The sequence below is a fragment of the Triturus cristatus genome, chromosome 10 (assembly GCF_964204655.1).
Source record: "Triturus cristatus chromosome 10, aTriCri1.1, whole genome shotgun sequence".
Taxonomy (NCBI): domain Eukaryota; kingdom Metazoa; phylum Chordata; class Amphibia; order Caudata; family Salamandridae; genus Triturus; species Triturus cristatus.
Genome location: NC_140593.1, coordinates 1135439230 through 1135465988, shown reverse-complemented (window position 1 = coordinate 1135465988; position 26759 = coordinate 1135439230). Strand labels below are relative to the sequence as shown.

Genomic DNA, 26759 nt, shown 5'->3' with positions numbered 1-26759 from the left:
CCTGACTAAAGAAGAAGGTGGCCAAAGAAGAGCCAAAGAACGCAAGAATTGTGGACTAGCGGTGGATTTGGTGCCAGACCCTGCCTGCCAGCTCTTGACTCGACAATTGCAAGACCCGACTCGCCCTGCAGCTGTGCAGCCTCCAAAAGTCTGATGGTTGCCAGCACTTCACCAACCAGCCAGCATCTCCCTTGAAGTGGAGGAGCCAGTTTGCTGCAGCCACCGCCCGCAACGTCCATTTCACCGACCTGCTGACCACAGACGCAGCAGCTACCCAGGAGGAGGTCACTGTGCTCCAGGAGGTCAGTTTGGTCTCCACACCAAGTCTGGAGACGCCAGGGCCTGCCCTCCACAATACTCAGGGTACCGGACCTCTTGCAGCAACCAAAGCTTGTTCAGTGTCTAATCCGGACACTAACACTGCCAATACCGGCCTACCGACGTGGGACATTAGCTTCAGAGAGGCCATCCTTGAGAGTGGTCCTGCTGTCCTGTTTCGTCCCCATTTCCAGGTCGACCTAAAAAGTGAGAGCCTCCAATGCAAGCGACTTGCCGGGCAATATACCTCTGCAACCGAGCCCCACAGCCTGAGTCCGAACCTACAGACTTTGCACTCTTGCCCCAGAGACACTCACGAACCTTGTCCCCCCCCCCCCCTCCCCTCCCCTCCTCTCCTCTCCCTTCCCTATCCCTGTTTGGGCTCCGGCAGGCTTGTCCTCAAGTCCCCACTTGCAGCATTTTTCTGTTACAGGTCGTATCCATAGACTTCAGTGGTAGAGTTCAAGGCTACCCTTGCAACCAGCATTTCTGCACCTGGACACATCAGGACAGGTAAACCAAAACTGCTGGTGGTTCCAAGGACCTTGGCTCTACTTACCCAAGTCCAGAACAACACCGGTCACTTGATTGCAAGGACTCCTAAGCAGTGTATGTTTCTCCCATAGGATAACATTACCACTTCCGAGGTTCATGCCTCAAATCGGACAGCTGTATTTTTTAAGTGTCTGAAAACCACTAACCAGAAAAAGTACTTACCTAATCTCTTAGATCTTGGTATCTAAATTAATATAAAAATCTATGTTTTTTACTAAATTGATGTCGGATTTCCTTATTGAGTGTCATTTATTGAGACTGTGTGCGTAACAAACACCTAACACTCCCCTCTGAGAAGCCTATGGCTGCTCGATCACACTATCACAAATAGAACACAATGGGATTGTTAAAGCAAGCTTCTGTAGAGTGGTAAGGGATACCTGGACCCTCTACACAGTGCACCTCATTTTGTTACACTATATAGTCGAGCCAGCTTCCTACAGAAAAAAAATATGAAACAAGGTCATGTACCTTGCATCAATTAATACAATATCACCCAAGGTAACTCATACAAGATGCAGGCAGTTGAAAGAGAGCAGGGCTTTCTTTAGCTTTCGTTTTTACATGTGGCCAGAGATGTGGAATTCCTATAGCCCGATGCCCAGGACATATTGTTTGGGGTCAAGGGCAACAGGTTTTCATGTGTATTTTGTCCTTGGGACAAGTAGGCTCAACCCCCTGCAGCACAAACCCTTTGGCTGCCAGTTTGCAGTACCACCTTATAGATCAGGGAAGGGCACTGTCTGCAGCTAAGGTAATATTTTTGTCCATATGTTAATGCTGTTCAAGCTTAAATTTATGGTTCTTTAAATTGAAAGCCTTCATTATTAGGGTGAGCGCTCTAAGTAAATGTTGTAAACTGACTGCACTACTGACAGTGGTTCCAGTATAAAAAGGTGTACACACCTCTCCAAAATTTAGCAATATGAGACTGTGCATAATGCTCCCAGAAAGCTCTCTGATTTGATGCAAATATTTGCAGAAGCTTGAAAGGAAGATTGATGATTCTATGTCAGGACTGGAGGCGAGGATTATGCCTTCTTTCTCCACTTTAATCAATAGCAGCGAAGTACAACAAACTACATTTCCCATGAACCAAAGGGAAAAAATGTAGTCAAAACAAACACGTAACAATGACCAATCAGAGGGCTAGCACAGTGTCCAATCCGGGGCTGGATGCCCAATATAGTCCATCAACTGCGTCTCCTCCTCCTCTTTCTTCGCTGCTACGCAGCAAGTTAAGTACTCATTTTCTTTTCTCTAACAGTTATGGCTGTAATGATGATAGCTTGTGTATATTTCACTGACGTTGTGCTGGTTTATGCTTATGTTGATTTCTAGCGCTTCGCGCTACATTAGTAATATTTGTTGGGTTTGGTGTTCAAGCGCGGCTTGACTAGACTGCGATCCAATTTGGTTCTCTCGGGAGATAGCGGTCCGTTTTATTTCTCTTCGTACGCGCTTGTGACGCGTTCAGTTTCACCAGCGTAGGGACAGCGCTGGAAGTGTTTAACCGCGGGTACGGTTTTCCCGTGCCTACGCGGTGTCAGCTGGCTGCGCTCCTGGTCCTCCCACCGCCAGAGGGCGAGAGAGGCTGTGCACCGCGTCGCGTTCGTTTGATCTCACTTCAAAGGGGATTTTTTCAAACGACGCGCGCGCGGTGCACCGGAGCACTGATCTGAGGAAAACGCCGGTTTCGGTGTAGGCAGCAGTAGCGCGTTTACAAGAGCTGCGCTGCCAGTGCTCAGTTACGCTTGTTGCCCATGTCCAGTTCTGTGGGGCGCAGGCTGTATATTTTACTTTGAACGCCTCTGAAGAGGTCTGTATCTTTCAATCAAGGGACTTTGCCCAGATCAGTTCACCCGGGGCAGGGTGTGTTTGTTTGAACGTATAGTTGGCCAGCAAGTAGTCCCTCGGGCCTGAACCCGGTATCTAGTGGTGAAAATACCACATTTTGCAAATAGTAACCGGCTGATACCCAGCCCTATAAAGAGAAGGTCCATCCCTTCCTGCCTTTTCAGGCCGCCTTTGTTTCCCTCTCTTGTGGGGTCTGTACTCCTTCCTTATGGAGTTTTATGATGAGTTTCCCGAGGAGGAAGAGGATCCCCTCGCTGATATGCCCTGGGGTGATGCCTTTTATGAGGCTATGGACACGTCCATTTACCGGGCAGTGGACCAGGCAATTTCCCCCTTGGAGTCTAGACTGTCTTCCCAGATTCAATCTGCTTTTGCTCAACTCTCCCAGCAGTTGTCCTCCCAACCCTCTATCCCTTCGGGTATTTCACCAGATCCCCTGGGGTCCCCTCCTGCTAAGCGTGTCCGCGATGCAGGGGTGGACGGAGATGCCTTTGATCGCCTTCGACAGGCGTTTCTAGACAGCCACAGGTCAGTTCCGGCTGGTCTTTCCCTCCCTACGGGCCCGGTTCTTCCTTCCGGTGATACTTCCACCCCCTCTCCCCCGGGTCCATCTACCAATCCCCCAGGTACGTCGGATATGCTAGATCCCAATGATATTGTCCACCCGCGGTCGTCAGACTGGACCCCGGCAGACAAAGTAGCAGCCTATGTGGCCGCCCACATTAGACGCCCTCTAGAAAAAGAGGCCCGTAACTGCCTTCGGGCGGAATGCCCTCGCCCAACTTTGGAGGGTAAGGTGTCCCTCACCCCTGAGATTGACCCGCGAATGGGTACCTTTCTTCAAAAGTTCATTAGGGACCCGAAAAAGGGGATTGATAGATCCTGGAGAGCTTGCCAGGATAAGCTCCTGGACGCTTTGGGGCCCATCACAAAGATTTTAGACATGGCAGAGGAGGCTAAGGAGTCAGGCTCCATTATTTCCCAAGAGACTCTGTCCGGTTGGGCACAGCGTGTGGTGATTTTCATGGGAAATGCAAACTGTGCCCTTTCCACCGAGCGTCGCCGGTCCCTTCTTATTAAGATTGATCCGAAGTTAGGCGACCTGGCAGACTCTGAAGCTGGTGCAGTGGCCCAGGGTGGATTGTTTGGTGAGCCCTTTGTCAAGGAGCTTGGGAAATTCGTGAACACGTTCACTTCTTTAGACCGGGCACAGTCTACTATCAAGAAGGTGTTCCCTCGTGTTTTTCGCGGGGCCGGCCGAGGCAGGGGTCGCTCGGCCGGTTGACAGCAACGCCAGCAGGCGCAAAAAGGCTCCGGACAATACCAGGACCAGGCCCGGTTCGGCAATTTTTACCCCACACGTGGACGACGGGGTAAAGGCAGAGGATTCCGTGGAGGAGCTACAACCTCTAGTCCAGGTGAGAATTCTCCCTTCTTCCCCTCTAGACATAGGGGGACGGTTGGCGGGTCGAGTCCAGGTTTGGGAAACCATCACGCGCGACGCTTGGGTTCTGCAAACTGTGAGGGGTTTTCGCCTAGAATTCCAAGGGTCCCCGGTTCAGTCGACTTTGCCCCGGCCCATTCATTTTTCAGCGCAGGACGCACTCTTAGTAGACGCGGAGGTTTCGTCACTCCTGGCGAAAGGCGCTATCGTTGTTTCGTCTCCCCACCCTCAAGGGTTTTTGAGCAATATTTTTCTGGTCGACAAGACCGACGGAGGCAAGAGACCTGTGATCAATTTAAGCGACTTCAACCAGTGGTTGGTGTATCGACATTTCAAGATGGAGGGAATCCCATCTTCTTCGGGACGTGTTGAGGCCTCTCGACTGGATGGTTCGTTTGGACCTCAAAGACGCCTATCTGGTGGTCCCGATTTTTCGACCCCACCGTCGGTTCCTTCAGTTTTTCTGGGGTCATCACACGTACGAGTTCACATCCCTCCCGTTCGGTCTCTCATCAGCTCCCTGGTGCTTCACCAAGGTTCTCAAACCAGTGGTGGAGTATCTACGATCCAGGGGGGTCAGAATGATTGTCTACCTCGACGATTTGCTCCTCATGGCCTCCTGCCCACGTCAATTGACGCAGCAGCTCCAGATGGCGGTCTCGCTTCTACAGGAGCTCGGTTTTGTCATAAACGAGACAAAATCCCTGCTTTGCCCAACGCAGACTCTTACATTCTTGGGGTTCGTCATAGACTCCACTACATCCACTCTCAGCCTCCCGGCCAGGAAAGTTTCCAAGATCAGACACGAGTTGCGGCGCGTGTTAGCGAAGCAACGGATCTCCCTCCGCCAGTTGGCGCGGGTAGTGGGTCTTCTGTCAGCTTCGATCCAAGCCATCTTCCCGGGTCCTCTACATTACAGGGCCCTTCAACGTCTCAAGGGTTTCTTCCTTCGCAGGGGGTATCCCTACTCTCACAAGGTCGCTTTATCCACCGAAGCTCACGCCGAACTTCATTGGTGGTTAGACCATATGGAGGCATGGAATGGGAGAGCAATTTTCGGCTCCACGCCAGACATGATTATAGAGTCAGACGCCAGCAGGCTCGGTTGGGGTGCACGGTGCGGAGACCTCTCCACAGGAGGTTTGTGGTCGCCCGAAGAACAGCGGTTACATATCAACTGCTTGGAGCTTCTGGCGGGATCCTTCGCCGTTAGGTGCTGGACGAAGGATTCGGTGCAGTCTTGTGTTCTGCTAAAAATGGACAATGTCTCAGCAGTCCGTTATGTGAATCACCTGGGAGGTACCCGTTCGAAAGCCCTCTCGGATCTGGCGGCCAGTTTCTGGCAGTACTGCCTGGACGCGCAAGTGTCGGTCACGGCGGAATACCTTCCGGGTCGTGCCAATGTGGAGGCGGACTTCCAGTCCCGCCACTTTCGGGATTCCAGTCTTTGGCGGTTGCACCACTCCGTCTTTGCGACATTGAGAGACCTTTGCGGTCCCTTCTCAGTGGACCGGTTTGCTTCACGCCTGGATCACCAGATTCAGCGATTTTTCAGTTGGCGTCCGGACCCCCTGGCGGCTGCCACGGATGCTTTTCTCCAGGATTGGAGTGGGGAACTGGGTTATGCGTTCCCTCCCTTTGCGATGATCACGAGGGCGACGGCTCAGGTCCGTCGGCAGCAGGCAGACCTGGTCATGGTCACGCCGTTGTGGAAGTCTCAAGTGTGGTTTCCAGTTCATCTGGAACTTTCCTGGGATTTTCCAATCCTACTCCCCCAATTTCCAGCTCTTCTTCTGAATCCGGACGGGAATCCACACCCTCTAGTGTCCGCGGAATCGCTGTGGCGGATTTCCGGGGTCGCTGGAAAGCCCCTGGCCTTTCGAGAGAAGCTGAGGCTCTCCTTGCTAAAGCATGGGCGGACAGCACGATCAAAAGATACAGGTCAGCGTGGGGTAGATGGTCCCGTTGGTGTTTGCGACGGGGTTTCGATCCCTTGGTCTCGGATATCATTCACGTTGTGAATTTTCTAGCGCAATTGGCATCTCAAGGCCTGGCGTACAGATCGGTGAATACCTTCAGGTCAGCGATCTCCTCGGGCCATGTCCCGGTAGACGGTTCCCCGGTGGGCGAACACCCTCTGGTATGTCGCCTGTTGCGAGGTATCCGCTTATCGTTGCCTCCGGAACCTCGTTATTCCGAGCTTTGGGATGTGAATCAAGTGCTTAACCTCTTTTTATCTTGGCAGCCCAATAGGTTCCTTTCGCGGACGGAACTTTCGGGTAAACTTGCCATGCTTTTATGCCTGATTTCGTGCAGGCGAGTATCAGACGTTCGGGCCTTGGACATTACAGGTCGAATTTTTTCCCCGGAGGGGGTGACTTTTACTCTGTTGAGGCGCACGAAGTGCCATTCTCGGACGATTTTGTATCCTCAGTTTCCGGACTCTCCGAAGCTGTGTGTGGTTCGATGCCTCAAGGCATACGAGGAAATGACTGAGGAGTTTCGCCCTCCGGGGGAGAGACAACTCCTCATTTCGCTTCGGAAGCCTTTTAAGGCGGTTTCCTCCCCTACCATCGCTCGATGGGTCCGCTGGGTGATGCAGGAAGCAGGCATCAACCTTAGCAGGTTTGGTGCACACTCCGCAAGAGGTACGATGGCTTCGAAAGCCTTCAGTCTGGGGGCGCGTTTGGAGGATATCCTCAACGCGGCAGATTGGTCTTCGGACTCTACTTTCAAGCGGTTTTATTTCAAACCAGTTTTGAATATGGCTCGGGTGGTTGTGGGCAAGCTTTAAACAAGCATAATCCTCGCCTCCAGTCCTGACATAGAATGAAAATTTTCCTAGCTAACGTAACGGAAAGTTTCAATTCTATTAAGGACTCGGAGGCGAGGATTATCCCGCCCTCACTTCCTACAGGACATGTTGCTTCTTAGCAGGTCTTGTATTATGGCTTTTGTACAGTTGGGCATGTACACTTCCTGCGGTAATGTTTTATTTTTGTCCTCAGGCTCGGATTCTCACAAGCAAGATTCCTGAGGGGCTGATGCTTGCCGGTTCCGCGCTCAGAAAGAGGAGGAGGAGACACAGTTGATGGACTATATTGGGCATCCAGCCCCGGATTGGACACTGTGCTAGCCCTCTGATTGGTCATTGTTACGTGTTTGTTTTGACTACATTTTTTCCCTTTGGTTCATGGGAAATGTAGTTTGTTGTACTTCGCTGCTATGGATTAAAGTGGAGAAAGAAGGCATAATCCTCGCCTCCGAGTCCTTAATAGAATTGAAACTTTCCGTTACGTTAGCTAGGAAAATTTTCATTCTTGGATTTTAAAATAAAATGTTCATAAAAAGAAAGCAGGAAAAACAACATTTTGCTAACCAACTGTAAAATTTCCGATACCATTTCTTTCCAGCATCATTTAGTAACATGTGCTGATGCATGCTAGAACTTCCCACAAAAATTCATAATGGAAAATCTGTGTAACCTCTTTCAATAAGATTATGGGAAACAAAAATAAACAAGCATTGGCAATGCCAGTAGGTCTGAAATTGGTGGTCAGCTCTTTATTTTTGTCAATGTGTCACTTGTTTTGGCACGGTTTTTGTAAATCCTTAGTGGTGTGGGAGCCATTATAACAAACATTGGCAAAAGCAAAAAGATTATGGGGTCTCAAAAAGCACACACAGCCACAGTAGTTACTGGCACTGAACAAAACTACTTTGTGTGCCGATATGCTCCTTGTGAAAGAGCAGAATGCTGTATCTCACAGTGAAGCCAGCCAATACAGAGAGAGAGCGGGAGAGACAGAAGTTTAATAAACACAAACGGTCACAGTCAACGCTAGACCAAATTAGGGGCCATATTATTAAAGAAAGTCTCAAAAGTGCAACCATGGTGCATGTCTTTGCATTAAGTGCAGCTATATGGCTTTTCGTGAATTCCAAAGTATTTACAATAGTAGGGCAAGAAATAATACTCCTAGAAAATATTTGTGAACTGCATTTTAGCATGAGTAAATGCATGTGTAGATTTGCTCATGCTAAAATCTGAGTGTTTGCAAGTTCACTTTCCCTCCGACCACTTTTTTCCCCAACTCTGGAAGAAGTTTTACGCCTGCCATGGTCAGGAGAAAATTCCCAACATTTCTCAGTATGGGAAAAGATTAGAGAAGAGTTGTGAAACCCATTAAAATATGCACTTTAGTAGGTTTGCACAGACTCAAAGGGGCATTCTAACCCTGGAACTATTGCTTACCACTACCTTCAGCCCCAGTATGTAGATCTGCGGAAACGTGGCAACATAAAGGGATTGCAAGTATTCAAACACTACTATGCCCTGCCATAATCAGACAGGCTAAATGAGAGCTCTTACTTAATGAAGATTGCTGCTATAATTTGTCACCGCACTACATGGCACCAATGGGGCACATGGATTTTGTTACAGGCCAAGTAGATTTATGAAGCAACCTGCCCCATGGACAAGTAGATCTTTTATTAAATTCCACACCCCTGATGTGGGTGAGCCACCAAGGTGGCAGGTATCCATTAATCAAATATACAAATTAGGACCAACTTCTTAAATAAGTGAATACATCTGTATTGCACATCATTGGCAGTGCCAAAGGGCCAGACATCTAAAGTGCCATTTCAGTCACTGGTGTGTTGAGGCACACAATAACTCGCCAAACATGCACTCATGTAATTCATCCTTGGACTTTGAGCCATTCATCCGCCCACGGATGTTTCCTTGCAGTCCTCCCCTGTGTAACCCATGTCCAAACTCAAAAACATGCAAGATAAAAGAATAAAGTAGGAAACAAGTATAAAATGGCAACACTTAAATATGCTAAGCATAAACCTAATAAAGTATTAAACTTAGCAGCTGGTAGCCATCTTGGAATGGTACTATGCAGAGCATATTATTTTAAAGATCCAAATGGCTCTCACGTTTAGAAGCAATATGCAGGCATTTTTAGAACAGTAAAACAATGATACACAATGCAGACTACCATTTTAAGATGGATGCCCTGAAAACATCATGCTGGGCTGTTATCTAGGAATGCAATTGACCACAGTATATTAATTTTGTACAATTCTAAGAAGACCAACATTTTGCTTTTAAATATGGCTGCCATCTTGGAACTTTAAAACAATAACACACTATTGACAATATCACTCCAAGATAGCTACCCAGTTTACAAAAAGTGGCTGGGTGGAATACAGTGCACAGAAGATAAACGATAGGCAAGCAAGCAGTCCGTTAGCAATATCTGTTTAAAAACAAAATAGCAGAACGAAATGAAAGGGATCAGTAAAAGAGAATGGAAAACTAAATTACTGGCCCACTGATGTGCACTCATTTTCAGGAAGAAGTGCTCATGTGACCAGACAAAACTTGTATGAAGCAAAATCATTTGCACAAATAGGCTGATCTATTTCCCAAGGTTTTACACTATCATGGTAGGAACAAGAATGTGAAGGACACTTAAAACAGACCAATAGCTGAAAATGGTTGACCTAAAGAAAATGTATGTATGAATGTATTTTTTCAACTGTTTATTTCACGATTCTATTACTACTTTTTAAAACTTTGGCTCGACAATTTTAGCTGTACAAAAATACTTTGTTACAGTCAAATAAGTTACTTACCTTAGGTAACGTTCTTTCTGGTAGAGAATATCTAGCTACAGATTACTTCTTTTTGGGATATTCACCAACTCAATCCAGAAACATTTCCTCAGTCCTGCGCTCGCCGGTAGATGGCACTGTGCGGCTCCACACTGGCACTGTTCTGCTCCGAAAGCATGTGCGAGCATATACAGGCACCACTTCTCCATGTGTACGTCAGTTGCTTTCGAGACTGTCCATGCCCTCGGACGCATAGCCAAAAACAGAAATTGGTAGACAAAGCAAATTCCTAGACTTGGGATCTTATTAATGGATAAAGTCCAATCACAGAATGGGGAGCATGGGAGGGTCGGTGAAGAATCTGCTGCTAGAGTCTCTATTAAAAAGAGCTTTACAGAAGGTAGGTAACTTGTTCTTCTGATATAGATTCCTAAACCAGGCTCCATTTTGAAATGTATTAGTTATTCCCCTGTGTCAGTTTTAAATGAGGTATTTAAACACGTTCATGACAGGAAGGCACATTTAGCTTGAACCACAATGTTTTCTCATCAGTTCAGCAACATAAAGACATGAGTCTGGCCAAGATGCCCTAAATAGCCACACCTCAGGGTTGCCTGGCGCACATATGAGGTAGAACGATGATATGTAAAACATACTGGTTCTTGCTGGATTTTTCAGCAAGATCTTTCCACCGCATCTCTGTCTTGTTATTCACAAACAGCTAGATTACGCAGTGGTCAGTTTATTATATAAACACTGAGATTTGACCATGCAGGTTAGAGGTCTTTGCCCTGAGCTGTCAAGAAAAAAATCTAATACCAGATTAGTGGCTGCTCTCCTGCTTGAACCTACGAAGCTGAAATCAAGTTTGGTTGAACTCTAACAGAAGGCTTCCGCCCCATTGTCCTGCTGACTGTTGGACTGATAACAGAGGGAATCCGTGTGCAGTTATGCAGAGCGACAATTGTAACACTTCTGCTGGTGTTTATTTTTAATGCTTTAAGAGTAAGAGTTAAGACTGTGTAAAGAAATGCCTCTTTTTGTATAGTCAAACCCTAGTTTTTCGACTAATGCTGCTGGTTTTTTGACTCACAGTGCACCGAGGCGAACCACAGCTCAGTGTCTGTGACCTGACCCTAAAGTGTAAGTCAAATTGACTATATCCAAATGGAGATGGCTAACAACTACGAGTCCCTAGTAAATGGTACCCTAGTACCCAAGTCATATTAGTTAGAGAGGTATCCCAGGGATTGCAGCACTGATGGTGCCACCCTGGCAGTCTCCCAAGTAAAAAAGGTCCCCCACTGCAGACTGGTAGAGCAGTTATGCTCTGCTAGACCGACTTTGCTGTTAAAACCAATGGCAAAGCCACCACTTCCCCTGCACATGTGTGTAAGCCACTCCTCTAGCAGGCCTAACGAGCCCTAAAGGCAGGGTGCAACATATGACACAGGTAGGTTGTGTTCTTTACATGTCGTGACAGTAAAACACAGGAAACGACTGTTTTTACTGTGGAAAGACTTGGTCGCCCAATTGGTGCTAACTCCTGAACGGTGTGATCAAAGTGGGCAAGCCAAGGTATCTAACAGCTAGTTACATTAAGCCCAACTTGTATCTCAAGTCAAAATTAAGGTAACTTGTTGCCTGTAAAACTGCTGTGCCTTCCCGGGCATACATGGAGTCTGCTCCACGACACAGCTTTCTGCCATCGTGGAGAGATGTGCCAACGACTCTCTGGAAGGAGAACAAAGTGGGATTGCAGACCAGAAAGGTGTCACCTCCCTCCTGCAGGAATCCACTTGGCCTCAAAACGTAGACTTCAAAGGTGATGCCACCTTTAAAGGGCAGATGTAGGATACCAGGGGAGGGCTTCTTCATTATTGAGGTAGGCAGGCTGGCACAGGTGAGTATCCCTTAGGCAGCCACACCCCAGGGGGTAGGCTAGTGAGGTCTATATACCAGGAGAGGGCTGTCACCGCCCATTGGCTACCAACCACATCCTACACTGAGGGCACTTTCCGAGCATAAAGGGGGCAACCCTGGCACCTGGCCCTCAGATCGCGACCAACTTGGAAGAAGGAATGAAGAAAACCTGCCCTGCTGCACCGACGGACCAGCAAAGAGTCTGCACCTACGAGGACTGCACCTGCTGGCTAGAGAAGAGAGAAACTGTGCCTGCTGTGTCCTGCTCAAGGAGAAGTCCTCTCCAGAGCCCAGTCAAGCCGACAGAGCTCCAAGGGCCAGCTGACTGGCCTCCAGTTCGCAGCACAGGGGCATAACAGCTCAAGAAACCTGCTGGGGCTAGTTGGTAACCTAAAGTCTACAGGTCACTACCACTGCTGCCGTGCAACACCGAGGACAAAGACCCGATGCACAGAGTTGCGCCAAAGTTCGCTGAGTCCAGGTGTGCTGTCTGAGAGTTACTGGGACCCTCAGACGGAAAGTTACCAACCCAGGAAGGATTGACCTGTGACCGCAGCAAGTGACTGGAAGCCCTGTGGCAAATGAACTTTAGCCACACCAGCAAGTGCTTCGTCCGACGTTGACCTTGCACCCAGGACCAACACCATCTTCATGGACCGAGAAATCCCTGAAAGAAGACCCTGTAGACCGCATCACATCCACTGCATCAGTAAGAGCATCTTCAGCCTCTTTCTTCCCTTGCCTCAGGACCACTCCATAGGAATCAGTTGCAACGTGGATAAAGTTCCTCGATCTTTTGAAGGACTTATTCTCTTTTGAAGGTAACTGTTCTTGAGGCCTTGCTGGTCTCCCTGATAAGCTGCCTGACAGTTGGTCAGCTCAAGTACTTCCAACCAACCACATTGACACTTACCCAAGTTTTCTTTTAAAAGTTTTTAAGTGTCTAATTTGTTGACTTTACCAAGGCTGGTTGGCAGTTGAGTTAAACTGCACTGATTATTGCTTGTAAAATCTCTCTCTGGAACCCTCCAGTGGTTCTTTTTCGTCAGGTTTACTGAATACTGAGAGAGGAACTGTTTAGTTTACCAGAAAACATGTCTTCCCCCGTCAAACGGGGCAGACTGCAGGTCTGCAGTAAACCAGACCCAGCTTCCTCATACATAGTGCTTTAAGTTAGTCCATGTGCCACAGGGTTAGGGGTCTAAACCTATAGAGTTTGTGTATATCCCTAAGATGCATAACTCTTCTGATAGAGACTTCTAGTTACAGATCCCTCACCTTTTGAATAGATACCAAAGCAATACCTTTTCGGAGGTGGGTCTGTGAATTGACTCAAAACAAACTAGCATTGGAAATGCAACAGGTCTCGCATTTGCTGGAGCTATTGGCATTGTAAATGGCAATGTTTTGTACTTTGCAATAGGTCTTGTATTTGTTGGAGCTATTCACATTGTAAATGACAATGTTTTTTCTTTATCCTTGGGGTTTTATATAGCGCGAACTTAACAGCCTCAGCTGTGAATTTCGATTCATCAAAGTTTTGTGAGCCCTGAAATTTGCACAAGTAAAGTGCTAACAGTATAAATATAGGCACTGTTTAACGAAACCACTGCAATACAAGAGCAAAGGTGACAGAGTGACTGCTTCTGGGTTGACGGAGTTGCTTACAGTCACTGCCCGTTAAAGCTAGCTAGCCCGCTTATATGAGTTTATCAAACTTAATGCCATGTTTTCTTAGGTTATGTTATGCAATGCTATGCTTTGTTATGCTATGCTATGCTTTGTTATGCTATGCTATGTTGTGTTTTGTTTTCCTATGCTGTTTTGTAGTGTTTTGTTATGCATGTTTTGTTATGCATGTTTTGTAATGCTATGCTTTGTTATGCTATGCTATGTTTTGTTGTGTTGTGCTATGCTTTTTTTGCTATGCTGTTGTGTTGTGTTATGCTATGTTATGCTATGCTCTGTTTTGTTGGGTTTAGCTATGCTATGTTTTGCTATTCTATGCTTTGTTTTGTTATGCTATGCTTTATGCTAGGTTTTGTTATGCTATGCTGTTTTGTTATGCTATGCTACGTTTTGTTTTGTTATGCTGTTATGTTTTGCATTGCTATGTTTTGTTAGGCTGTTTTGTTGTGTTTGATTATGCTATGCTTTGTTATGCTATGCTAGGTTTTGTTTTGCTATGCTATGTTTCGTAGTGTTATGCTATCTTTTGTTCTGCTATGCTATGCTATCTTTTGTTATGCTATGCTTTGTTGCGTTTTGTTATGCTATGTTTTGTTATGCTATGGTTTGTTGTGTTTCGTTATGCTACGCTTTGTTGCGTTTTGTTATGCTACGCTTTGTTGTGTTTTGTTATGCTATTCTCTGTTTTGTTGGGTTTTGCTATGCTTTGTTTTGGTATGCTATTTTGTGTGTTTTGTTATGCTATGCTATGTTTTGCTATGCTATGTTTTGCTATGCTATGTTTTGCTATGCTATGTTTTGCTATGCTATGTTTTGCTATGCTATGTTTTGCTATGCTATGTTTTGCTATGCTATGCTACGTTTTGTTTTGTTATGCGGTTAGGTTTTGCTATGCTATGTTTTGCTATGCTATTGTGAGAAAGTGGCTCTGTATATACTGCTCCCTAATAGGTACAGGGTGTACAGAGTCCACAGTCCCCCAGAGGCTGATAGAGGTCAAAGTTAGGTATGACCTTACTCTCAAAAGTGGTAGCTTGGTCGAGCAGTAAGGCAGTACCAGAGGACAGTGTAAAGCATTTATTGTACACACTCAGTCAGCAAATGGTTTCACACACTCAATAACTGAACTCTAGGCCAATGATTTGTATATATAAAATATATGCTTGTTTTATTTTTAGAACCACAAAGGGGGTAAAAATATACTTTCTCAGAATGAGAGGTTGAATATAAATACTTTTGTTTCAAGCAATAATTTTGTGTAAACAGTCACAATTGGTTGCAATAAACAATCCTATTTCCTAAACATAACAATGCATTGAGCTCAATGGTAAATTCAGGTTATTTGTAATAAATTACTTTTCAGATTACTTTTGGAATTCCAGGTCTGGATCCTAGAACCAGCCTGGGGTCAGTATTCAGAATCAAGTGATGAAAGTCGACTTAATAACTGTAATGATTTTTAAATAATATTTAGCTATTTCAAAAGTTAGCACTTAGAAAATATTTCACAGAAAACATTCAATGGATCTCTATGGCAAGAAATTCAAATTGCAGGTAGAGTACTTTATCGTTACTTTAGTAATCCAGGACTGGGTGCCTAGACCCAGGACTGGGGTCCTTATCAAAAGCAGGTAAGTAATTTCGTTTGCAGAAATGGTACGATTTTAAAAGAATATTTCAAATTAGCAAAAGTAGACACTTAGAAGAAATTTCACAGAAAAGCAGACAATGGTTTCCTATGGGAGAAAAATGAGTTAGAAGTAAGTATAGTTGTGAACACTTTTCAGAGTCAGGGCTGGGCACCAAGATCCAGCACTGGGAGCTCACCTAGGAGCAGGTGAGTAAATTCGTTTTTGTCACTTGGCTGATTTTTGGTGAATTTTTGCAGTTTTGAAAAGTTCACAGATTTTTGAAGAAAAAGCCAGTCAATGTTACCCTATGAGGAAAATGAAGTTAGCGGTTTAAGGGTAAGTACTCGACTGGTAGTGTTGAAATTCCGGGCATGGACTCAGGGGTCCCCCAGTGTCAGGTAGGTACAGTTGGTTCACCCTCAGCGGTTTCAGGACGGCCGGGTGCAGAGAGAGTTGGGCCCAATGTTATCCTATGAGGGATAGGGGGGCCTTGGTTGGTGGCTGCTGTCTGGCAAGCCACGCGGCTGTGGGAGCTGGGCTCCTGGTCACTTACTCAGGGCAAGTGGGGAAGTAGGTTAGTGTAGAGAGGGCACTGCCAGGGCCACTCGGGCGGCTGGGTGCAGGGTGCTTTTGAGCCTTAGGGCGCTCAATGGAAATCAATGGGAATGTTCCGGTTTGGAAAGAGGCTGCAGGCTCGGGGACGAGGATGTTTCAGGTGCCACCACCACTTCGAGAGGTAAGTTGGGTAGTTGTAGGTTAGGTGGGTACCCCGGGATTGGGCACAGGGGGTCGCAGGGCGCCGGGTGCAGGGGTGCCTTTTGACGTCGGGAATCTTACCCTCTGGTTGATCGCGGCTGGGGTGGCACTTGGTTCTGAGGCTGCAGGCTTCTTCCGGGATGTCGAGGGGGGTCCTTGGGTGCCGGACTCTGGGTCACAGTCGCCGTGGGGTCGTCCTCTGGGTCTTTGTCCACTCCGGCACTGGCCAGGCTTGGCTGGTGCAGAGTGTGTTGGGTCCGCGGTCCCGGGCTGGTGCCAGGGATAGCAAGTAGGTTTCTTGAGTAGAGCCTCTACTCGTGGGAGTCCCAGGGGCTTAGAGCTAAAAGGTAGCCAGGTCCTCCGGGGTTGGTGAGGTTGCTGGCCACGTGGGATGCCGCGCTGGTGCAGGTTCGAGAGTCGACAGGCCGGTAGGGCTGGGGCCAAAGCAGTTGGTGTCTTCTTCTCTTTTTAGCAGCTGCAGGGCAGGTCTTTGTTCTTCTTGCTCTTCTTGACGTTTTTAGGTCTCGGGACCATCCGGTCGGCAGACCGGAAGTCCGGAGATTTAATGTCATTGAGAAGAGGGGCTTGCACCCGCCCCTCTTCTCTCCTGTTCTCCATTGGCTGGCCTCTTAAATGCTGGCCAGCCACTGGAGAAGAGGTCCAGTCACTCCGTTGAAGCCCCGTCTTTTTCGGATCGGGGGGCGTGTTTTTTGCGAGAAGTCTCAGGGAGGAGACAACAGCAAAACACGCCCCCAAATCCGAAAATGAGGCTCCCTTTCTCCGAGGCATTTTCGCTGTGCCTCGGAGAAAGGCGGTGGTGTCTTCCGGTGCCCTCGGCTTGTTTTTGGAGGGGGGGTTAGAGACCTAAAAACCATGTTTTTTACCTTCCCTGTGAATTGCAGACGCTTTTCCAACACCCGAAGTAGCAGTAGTAGAGTTGCGAGGAACCGCTTACACGTAGTATTTTCCAACACCCGAAGTAGCAGTAGTAGAGTTGCGAGGAACCGCTTACACGTAGTATCTCTATTCGAGAACCCAACACAGGACAAGAATATGAGCACACGTTTCAATGTACGTTTTGAATTACTAAAGGGTCCCAGACCCGAAGAGACCCAGCCAACTTCAAGCCCTGCGTATACCAGCTCCCTCCCCACAACTGTCTTTGAACGCTGGCTGTCGACTGTGCCTTTTCAGCCAATTCATTTGAAAACCGATGTAAAGTCCACCCGTCACTCATATTTAACCAAAATGTTTTTTCTGGGTGAGTTAAGGGTGGGTAGTAAATCACTTCTCTCCTTGACGTCCGTAATCAGATCACACGCGTCTCCTCCCTGGCCCACGATCGGCAGCGCGGACCCTTTAAACTGCGGTCCTAAGGAAATGCTGACTGCAGTGGGCGGGGCTTGGTGGTAATGGGGAAAGTCATGTGAACAAAGCAGAAGACACCAAAACAAAGTCCGACTTTCCGTTCGTTCTCCTGATACCGGCAGGTAGGGCTTGCTGCTCCGCGGGCAGGTGTGCAATTACAGGTAAGGAGTAGGCGGGGAGGCGAGGGGGCGAGGGGGCGGAGGGGGCGGGGGGGGAGGGGGCGAGGGGGCGGAGGGGGCGGGGGGGGGAGGGGGAGGGGGCGAGGGGGCGGGGGGGGGGCTTTAACAGGGATATTTGTTTAATGCCTAGGTCTTCTGCCTAAATGTAAATTAAAAATACAAAAGGACAGAACTGCGCCCACAGCAGCCATGCTCGCAGAGGGTTCCGATATTTCATAAAGTTAAGGCCCACGGGTGTCTGGAGTGAAAGTGTTAAAATACGTGTTTTGTTCCCACGCTTGGGACATGCATTTATTTGTGAGGTAGCCAGCCCCCTGGCAAAATATAATCATGACAACTGTTTAAATCCTGACTTTCACATGACTTGTTCATGCACTGTGTGTGTAACGGGCTGCACAGAGGTCGCCTTGAATATTGCATAATATATCGCCTAGCCAATCGCAGTTAACTTCCTTGTGCATTCACTCCTATGAGTCGCACTGCATGTCGTAGTGTATAAAGTACTCCCCTCACGAAGCTATGTTTCAAACTACACTGTGCTGAAAGTCAACTTGCATAAATCAGTGTATCTATCCTTGTATGTCGCACTGTAGAGACAACCCTGTACCCCCCCCCTCCCCCCACCCCAAAAGAAAATGTGTATTCTACACGGTAGTGTATGCTGAATGTTTGCGGCTGCTTGCTTCACTTCGTCTTGTTGTGGGGGGAGGGGGGTGGCCCAACTATCCGCACCGCTTTACTGCTCGTGCCCCCCTGGGTGGGCGGCAGCCAAGTCTTCAATCCACATTACCTGTCATAGCTTCCTGTCGCTCTCCATTTCATCTCCGTGTACTGCACAAGCGCCTAGATAACCCCCATCCCGGCGCAATACCCACATCTGAAACATTACTTGCTGCTCCTTGTTCTGTGTATGGGGAAACGTTCCTGCTTCCACCCCAAACAGCGCCCAAAGCCATAAGTAACTACTTCTAATGTCCTCCCCTTTCGAGAATTTAGCGCCTAGGGTCCTGAGAGTTGTGCGATTAAACTATAAGTCACCACGCTCGGTGTCAGCACTGCATAAGGCTCTGCCCCCTCTGTTAATTGACTAACACACAAAATGTTCCTCCACCCACATTTTAAACGCTGGGACTCACGCGCATCTGTCCCTCGTGTGAATCACCCTTTACAGGAAATCAGTTGTATTGTCAATGGATGAGTGGCAAAAACCTGAGACTGTTTTACTCTGCATTTGCCTCGCGTCTCTGTGACTCACTTCAGCTGCAGCAGCTTTGTGTGAAGTATGCTTTGCTCGGCCTGCCCCCAGCAAGCAGGAGGGGGTGGAGGCTTTTGTTCGTTGTCACGTCGGTGCCCTTTCATGTCGGGCTGTAAAAGCTTATCGTTGTACTGCATGGCAAAGCATTCCCCCACACAGAGGACAGCAACGCCACTGCCAGGGAGACAAGCGCCCAGCTCTCACCGAGGCGCTCGGTCAGTTATACCCTGACATTTAGGAGCAAGCGTCTATTTTATTATTACACAGTTGCGGCCAGCATGGCTTTTACACACAAAACCATGAAAATATTCCAACTGCCTGGCAGTGAATGCCAGGACTTATAGTTTCCTACCTACTAGAGTTTTATAGTTTTTTTTGATAAAATGGCTAAAATTACTTCCAGGCATTTTTAAGCAAAAACGTTTTATTTCTAGAAACTCAAGTGAAACACGTCCCCAGTCCTACATATGGGCCTATGTAGGAGTTTTTGTAGTTTAGGCCAGGGCACCCTAACAAAAAGTGGCCCACATTTGCGGATTGCTCCTTTTCACAAACACTGCTTCAATGTTTTTAGTATTATAACAAGCATTTACAATGCAACGGTCTCGGCATTGATAAAGTTAGAGCTATTGGCATTGCTCATGACAATGCCGTTTCTTTAAATGTTTTAAAAACAAAAACATTAACAAAAATAATGTCATGAGCAATGCCAATAGCTCTAACTTTACCAATGCCGAGACCGTTGCATTGTAAATGCTTGTTCTATCTGGAATCTAAGGAAGGAAGGTTAAGGGGGCCCCTAAATACTAGATTTAGGGGCGTTACAGGTAGGTGAAGACCAGGGACCAATGGGTCCTTGTCCTGGGGTGGGTACACCCCCTATCCTGCCTCTCTCCTGTGGGAGGGGGGCAGTAGCCTAATCCTGATAGGGTAGGGCCTCCCATCTTCAAGATGGCGAGAGCCCGGAGATGTGCTTCACCTCGCCTCCCCCACCTGAGGGGTGGGGTGGGCAGGCTGGCACATCCCCTGTCCTTGTATGGGGTTTCCGGCCAAGCTTCCCGCCAAAGTGGGGGGTTGCAGTGGCCTGGGGAAACTCCAACTGGCGGCATGCCTTTGAAGCTTCCCTTTGCTCATCCTGGGGGAGGAGATTTCTCACCTCACCCAGGATGTGCATTGTTGCAGGCCCGGGAGAGCAGGGGCTCTCCCACCCAGGGGTCCAGCAACGTGTCTGCTGTGTGGCAGCCTGGGCAGCCTCAGAGCAGACGTGGATTGCAAGTTAGCTGTAAGGGGGCATCTTCTAAGATGCCCTCTGGGGTGCTTAGTACATTAAATCCTACACTGGCATCAGTGTGGGTTCAATGTGCTGAGAAGTTTGATACCAAGCTTCCCAGGCTTCAGTGTTGCCAATATGGTGCTGTGGAGCTCGTGTTCGACAAGCTCTCAGCACCATGTATTCTTAAAAGACAGCACTGCACTTACAGTGCCCAGGAATGGACCCGGGTACTGTAGGGGCACAGGGCTCCTGCTCCTGTGCCCACACCATAGGCGTAATGCACCCAGCTAGAGGGGTGGCTGACATATGCCTTGGCAGTGTAGGTGATGGGCATGGTACACAGTGATGTGTGCCATGTCGACTCTTTGTTTTGTCCTGCACCCAGACACTCAGCCTGCAAGGGCAGTGTGTGTGTGTAAGGGTACAGGGTCTCTGAGGGTGGCACAATGAGTGCTGCAGCCCTTAGAGGCCTTCCCTGGTCACAAGGCCCTGGGTACCTAGGGTACCATTTACTAGGGGCTGACATGTGGCTAGGGTTTGCCAATTTGGAGTTTGTGTGGTTTAAGGAAGGAACATAGGCCCTGGGCACCTGATTGGCAGGAACCCAGGGTACACTCAATCGAAGTACATTCAGCAATTTAGCAAAAAGTGGGGGCATACCATGCAAGAAAGATGGCACTTTCTCACAGCTATGTTTTGCTATGCTATGTTTTGCTATGCTATGTTTTGTTATGCTATGCTACGTTTTGTTTTGTTATGCTGTTATGTTTTGCTATGCTATGCTTTGTTATGCTATTTTGTTATGCTATGCTGTGCTTTGTTAACCCCTTCTGTGCCACGCGCTTTCCCCCTCCTGTGCCGGGCGTTACATTGGTGGGTGGGGTTCATGACGAGATAGTCTCGTCATGGGCACAGCGTAACCGTGCTCCATGACGAGACTATCTCGTCATGGGCACTGAAGAGGTTATGCTCTGCTATGTTTTGTTTTGCTATGCCATATTTTGTTATGCTATGCTAGGTTTTGCTATGCTATGCTGTGTTGTGTTTTATGCTATGCTTTGTTTTGCTATGTTTTGTTGTGCTATGCTATTTTGTTATGCTGTTATGTTTTGCTATGCTTTGTTATGCTATGCAGTTTTGTTATGCTATTCTATGTTTTGTTGTGTTATGCAGTGCTATGTTTTGTCATACTATGCTATGCTTTGTTGTGCTATGCTATGTTATGTTTTGTGGTTTTTTATGCTATGTTTTGTTGTGCTTCGCTATGCTATGTTTTGTTGTGTTATGCTATGTTTTGCTATGATTTGTTATGTTCTGTTAGGCTAGGCTATGTTGTGTAAGGCTAGGCTGTGTTAGGTTATGCTATGTTATGATTTGGTATTTTATTTGTGTTAGGCTATGTTTTGTTATGTTAAGTTATGTTATGCAATGGTATGCAATGCAAGGCTATGTTTTGTTGTTATGTTATGTAATGGTATGTTATGTTATGTTATGCTATGCTATGCTATGTTGGATTAGGCTAGGCTAGTGTGAGGAGTCCGATGACCCGACAGACAAGAAACAGGGCAGAACACTCAACCATATCCGGGATCATTTAGCATTCTTGCAGCACTGCGGAAGGATCGGAAGTGTCCATGATGTCACCCGCCCCGGACAAACAAAGAGGGTGGGACCCAGAAGGAGGTGTGTCTGATGGTGGAAGGAGCGGAGTGAGGACGACCGACATGAAGCGGCGGTGACGGAGAAGCAAGCAGAAGGAGGCGGAGTTACGGGAGAGCGAGAGAGAGCAAGCGAAACCGCAAAAGCAGCGGATACTGCGAACAAACCCGGCAGCCCGGAGAAGAGGGAGGACGCCCCGGGTCCCTACGCCACAGCCCAGAGCACGGGTCGTGGCTCAAGGCGAGTACCGTTAGGGGGAGCATTCTGGTGGGGGTGGTGGGAAGGTGCGGGACCGTAGGGCACGGCGTTTTGATTTTGTTTGCTATTTGTTTTCTTTCCCTCCCTTTTCCTCTGAGTGCCCTGAGAAGACGTGAGAGCAATGCCTAGAACAGGACCGAGACCCGAGGAGCCCCGAGGTCGGCGGCCAAGAAGAACCCTTCCTACAGTCCCTCTTCCATGTAATATGCTCTCCACCCGATGTACAGACCCTTGATTTAGTTTTATTAGAAGGACAGTACTGACCCTATGGGACTCGAATATAAAAGAACCCGAAAATCGCTGTCAAAGAAAATAATAAAATACCAGCAATCCCTGTATTATACGAGTGTGGTGTGTCCTTCAGCTACCCGCATCCTGCCTACAATTTGGTGTCAGAAGTGGGATTCTCCACCTCTACCGGCGTCTCGCACCATGACACAACCCATGCCTGTCGAGGATGTCGTAGGCCAACTAGCCGAAGGGCAGCGGCACCTTCAACTGGTTCTGGAGCAGCAGATACAGACAGCCCAGATGGACCGAGAAGCCCTACAAGGGGCCCTTAGAGAACAGGCCAACCTGATTTCGACTAACCAGCAGGTGCAGGACACAGCAATCCTGCACCTCACGGACGCCATTGTAGGCACCCGAGTTCGCCCTAATGTCCCCAGCACAGTCCTTCAAAAGTACCAAGAAGGAGTATTTCTTCCTGAACTTCGAACGGGTGGCGACTACAGCAGCCTGGCCCCAAGAAAGGTGGAGCCAGTACGTTCCCCCACTGCCTACCAAGTCGCAAATCCTGCGGGTACCACAGCTTATGAGGACGTGAAAAAGGCCATCCTCAAGAGGTTAGGATGTGACCCAGAATAGTACAGAAACCGGTTTCGAAAGGAGAAATGGGGAGCGGGAGACAATCCCCGCGCCCTATATTATCGGATCAAAGACCTAGGCAATAGGTGGCTGACCCCTCATACCTAGTCTGTAAACGAAGTAGTGGAGAAAGTTTATTTGGAACAGTTCTTAGAGGCCCTACCCCCCAGTACACGGTCATGGGTGAAGCAACACCCCCACCTCTCCTCCGCGTCGGCGGTAGACATTGCTTGTGCCGATCATAGGTCACCCGATTTTAAGGCTCGTATAGCGCGACCCCAGTACCACCCAATCTCAAAAGGCCCCCCTAAGCCCGAATACAAACCGCAGCCACTTTCCCGTCTGTTTCCCAGGCCTGCCTACCCGTCCCCTGGTCCCAGCAGGCAGGGGCCACAGTGTTACAATTGTGCAGAATGGGGGCATATAGCTAGACAGTGTCCGCACTGCGCCCCAGCAGCTGAACCCATGGAAGTTGGATACTCCCGGGATACTGCGAACAAACCCGGCAGCCCGGAGAAGAGGGAGGACGCCCCGGGTCCCTACGCCACGGCCCAGAGCACGGGTCGTGGCTCAAGGCGAGTACCGTTAGGGGGAGCATTCTGGTGGGGGTGGTGGGGAGGTGCGGGACCGTAGGGCACGGTGTTTTGATTTTGTTAAAAATCACCTGGCCCTCCCTCACTGCACACTTTTTCCCTTCCCCACACAGCGTCTGGTGGTGGTGGCACATAGTGTACATAAGCTAAGAGCTTGGACACTAAAACCAGTTTTGTTTGCTATTTGTTTTCTTTCCCTCCCTTTTCCTCTGAGTGCCCTGGGAAGACGTGAGAGTAACGCCTAGAACAGGACCGAGACCCGAGGAGCCAGAGGTCGGCGGCCAAGAAGAACCCTTCCTACAGTCCCTCTTCCATGTAATATGCTCTCCACCCGATGTACAGACCCTTGATTTTGTTTTATTAGAAGGACAGTACTGACCCTATGGAACTTCAATATAAAAGAGCCCGAAAATCGCTGTCAAAGAAAAGAATAAAATCCCAGAAATCCCTGTATTATACGCGTGTGGTGTGTCCTTCTGCTACCCGCGCCCCCGTCCCACCTACAGCTAGCTTTTGCAAAGTATGCCCACACCCACAGGGCCTCATGGCACCAAACAGCAGAAACTGCAGTGTTATTGTATTTTAAAAGTATGCACATTGGGTTGATCTCTTGAAAATAGCCATTTTTTGAGTTACTTAAATGAATTCTCAGTTTTCAGTGGAAGAGTGTTCTAAGGGTTGAGGCAGGAGTGGGCTAAGGCAGAACAGGCTCTGCCACCCATTCGAATGGTCTGTTTGTTGGTACTTTGAGAAAGAGAGCATCATAAAAAAAACTGCATTTTACTGTGTACACAGCACTACAATACAAATCCTCCTGGTCAATGCAGGTTTTGTACATGTCGTATCACTTGCATGCAAAAATGTCTAATGGTGCCTAACCGAAATGTAGGTTTTTGTAAGCTTGCACTATTTGTAGAAGATGTCTTTTTTATCACGTGTTTATGCCACAGAGCAGAAAGGTAAGACATGTCACGTCACCAAACAATGCTTGCCTGCAACCCGAGCCTATTGTCGCGTTAAGCTGTGCGTGCAGTCCGCATTTGGGTCAATCTGAGCCATCATTAATGCAAGGAGACATTCAGTACATTTGGAATGCACGCGCTACAATTTGAAAGCTCGGTTCATGTGCTCCATTGATTGCAACTAATACTTGTGAGTATTTAACATGCTGACCGAGGAGTACTTTTGTGATCTGGAATCCAAGCCAATAAGTCATCAGTGCACAACTGCATTTAGGTATGACGGGAAATGTAATTGCTGCCTCAGCAGGAAAAAACAGTCTGCTGGGATCCCCCTGTCTTCCCCGTCACCCCGTGCGCCTCTGAACTCTGTGTTAAATAAACAAGCAGATAAGAAAAGTCTTCACGACAGCCGTGAAGCAGGCGAGCCAGTCCGGGTGGGCCGGAACAAAAAGCCAAAAGGAGGCACCCCAGAAAGCTCATTTCCAATGGCAGGCCACCGTTTACCATAAACGGTGACGCCAGCCAATGGAAATGATGGGGGGCTTAAAGCTTTTTTCTGAAAATCCTCTCCTACAAAATCTCACAGAGGCGGAGCAGCGCTTTGCGCTGCAACGCACGCGAGACCTAAAATGCCCCACAGAATTGAGCAGGCAAAATGCCCCTCCAGGCAAACCGGACTGTCTAGGCAATAGAGTTTCGTGAATATGTATGGACGTATGCCAACCTATTTGCCTGGCAAACGTCTGGTTCACGGACTCTGCATGGCAACGTAGTAGTAGCTAAAGTATACAAAAAAAGTAATACTGGTCCTGGGTTGCATGTCTACCGGATCAGGAAGGACCTGGCTTGGCAGTTCGGGCTGGACTGTTCCCATTGGCGTAGGGTTAAAACTGATTTGCATATAGCTGAATCTAAACTGAGGTGGCATGTGTGCAAACCAACAATGGACTAGGATGTGGCCCCAAGTAATTACAAGTGGCTGAGATTAATTCAAGCATTCCATCCATCACTTTTTGTATACTTTAGTGACGTAGTAGTAGCAGCAGCTTGAGCATGCAGTCCTTCCAAAAGCTGCTTTTTGACCAGTGCATAGCAGATTTTAATGTAGAGCGCGATTCAGCGCGAGATGGTTCTCTTCTGAACGGCCTTGCCCTATTTTGCTCCAGAGACTCCCACAAAAAGCTGATCATTCAACCATTGTTCTTAAGTACAATTTATGTAGAATATGGGATGTAAGCGATGGAGTCTCTTCACCTCCTCCTTTAGGAGTGAGGTGGAGCATAGAACACCAGCTTGATGATTATTTGACAGATGCGGAACTGCATCACAACTTTCAGAAGGAAGGATGTCCAAGTTCGCAGAACCAGATTGCCTGCAAAGAAGTTATTCACTGTAATAAATACTACAATATACTCGAATATACTAAATCGAAAATCTTGAAAATATTACAAAATAAAAAAAGTTCATTATGTCAATTCTTTCAATGATTCTTAGGGCCTTCCAAGTCCCCAGCTCAGCTCTCCATCTATAACTACAGACACAATGTCTACTGAAATGGAGTGGGTAGGGAAAGAAAGAGCTCTGCAAATAGGAGCCAGCAAAAGCCAAGTTGAATGGTCTCACCCTGCAGGGGGTGACGGAACGGAAGAGTTTTGGGGGACTGGTTTCCTCCCTCACTGGAGGGACAAACCTTTCAGCAGGAGATAATTGGGTCCAATTATGGAAGTACAGCACAGCACTGTGGAGGAACCTGGCTGGAAAATAACTATTCTGATCTGCTTTTACCCTCTTGAAGAAGCAGAAGAAGAGATTTGTGGAGAATCGCTTTGAGGCACAGTTATTTATCTTTCAAGGTATGTTGCTTTGAGAGAAAACAACAATCATTTTGAAGCACCCTCAAAAGGGCTACAAACTGAATGCATACTGTTATAACTGTTGTTTATCCGCTATTTTCTAAACAAACGCAAAGCAGTACACACAAGTAAATTTTTCTCAGAAGGAACAGATAATTTCCCAACAATAATATTAACAAATGAGACACAAAAAAAACAGCTGGCTAAAAACAATGTTTACACCGTGTTGCTGGGATGTCACTCCATGCAGCAAACTATTTGAATTGAACCCTTTGATTCAAAACTACTACATATATGGGTACACACAGAAAATTAGCTGAACTGCATCCTCATTTATTAAAGCACAAATTATTTATTATGATGGCTTTCCACTTGCCAGAACAGTTGCAATTCTAGCAGACTATCAAAAAGGGAAGACTCATCTGCCAGGAAACATGGTACTTCTTTGCCATTCTCTCATCCCTATGCTAAACAACTTCCAACCCACAAGCAACTCAGTGATTAGCAAAAGAAGAATTTTAATTAGAAAGAATATTACATTTACAAAATCATACCAAATTCTGCCACATTGCGGATTACTTCCGACAGGGAGGATGTTTCAAGGAGAATATGGGCAACAGTTATCGATTCTTCCACGGAAGGTACTTCCTGCAAAGAAATCACAAAGATGGCCTCGCAATCAGAAAGTTTT

The 26759-nt window shown here is 47.6% G+C and overlaps 1 protein-coding gene across 1 annotated transcript in view; it reads right to left on the bottom strand.

The window, feature by feature from the left end:
* Nucleotides 1-26759, bottom strand: part of E4F1 (E4F transcription factor 1) — a 422222-nt gene that overhangs the window by 337154 nt on the left and 58309 nt on the right. Inside the window, exon 3 of the mRNA XM_085629438.1 lies at nt 26623-26716. Coding sequence (XP_085485564.1) covers nt 26623-26716 — 94 coding nt within the window. The remainder of the gene's footprint in view (nt 1-26622; nt 26717-26759) is intronic.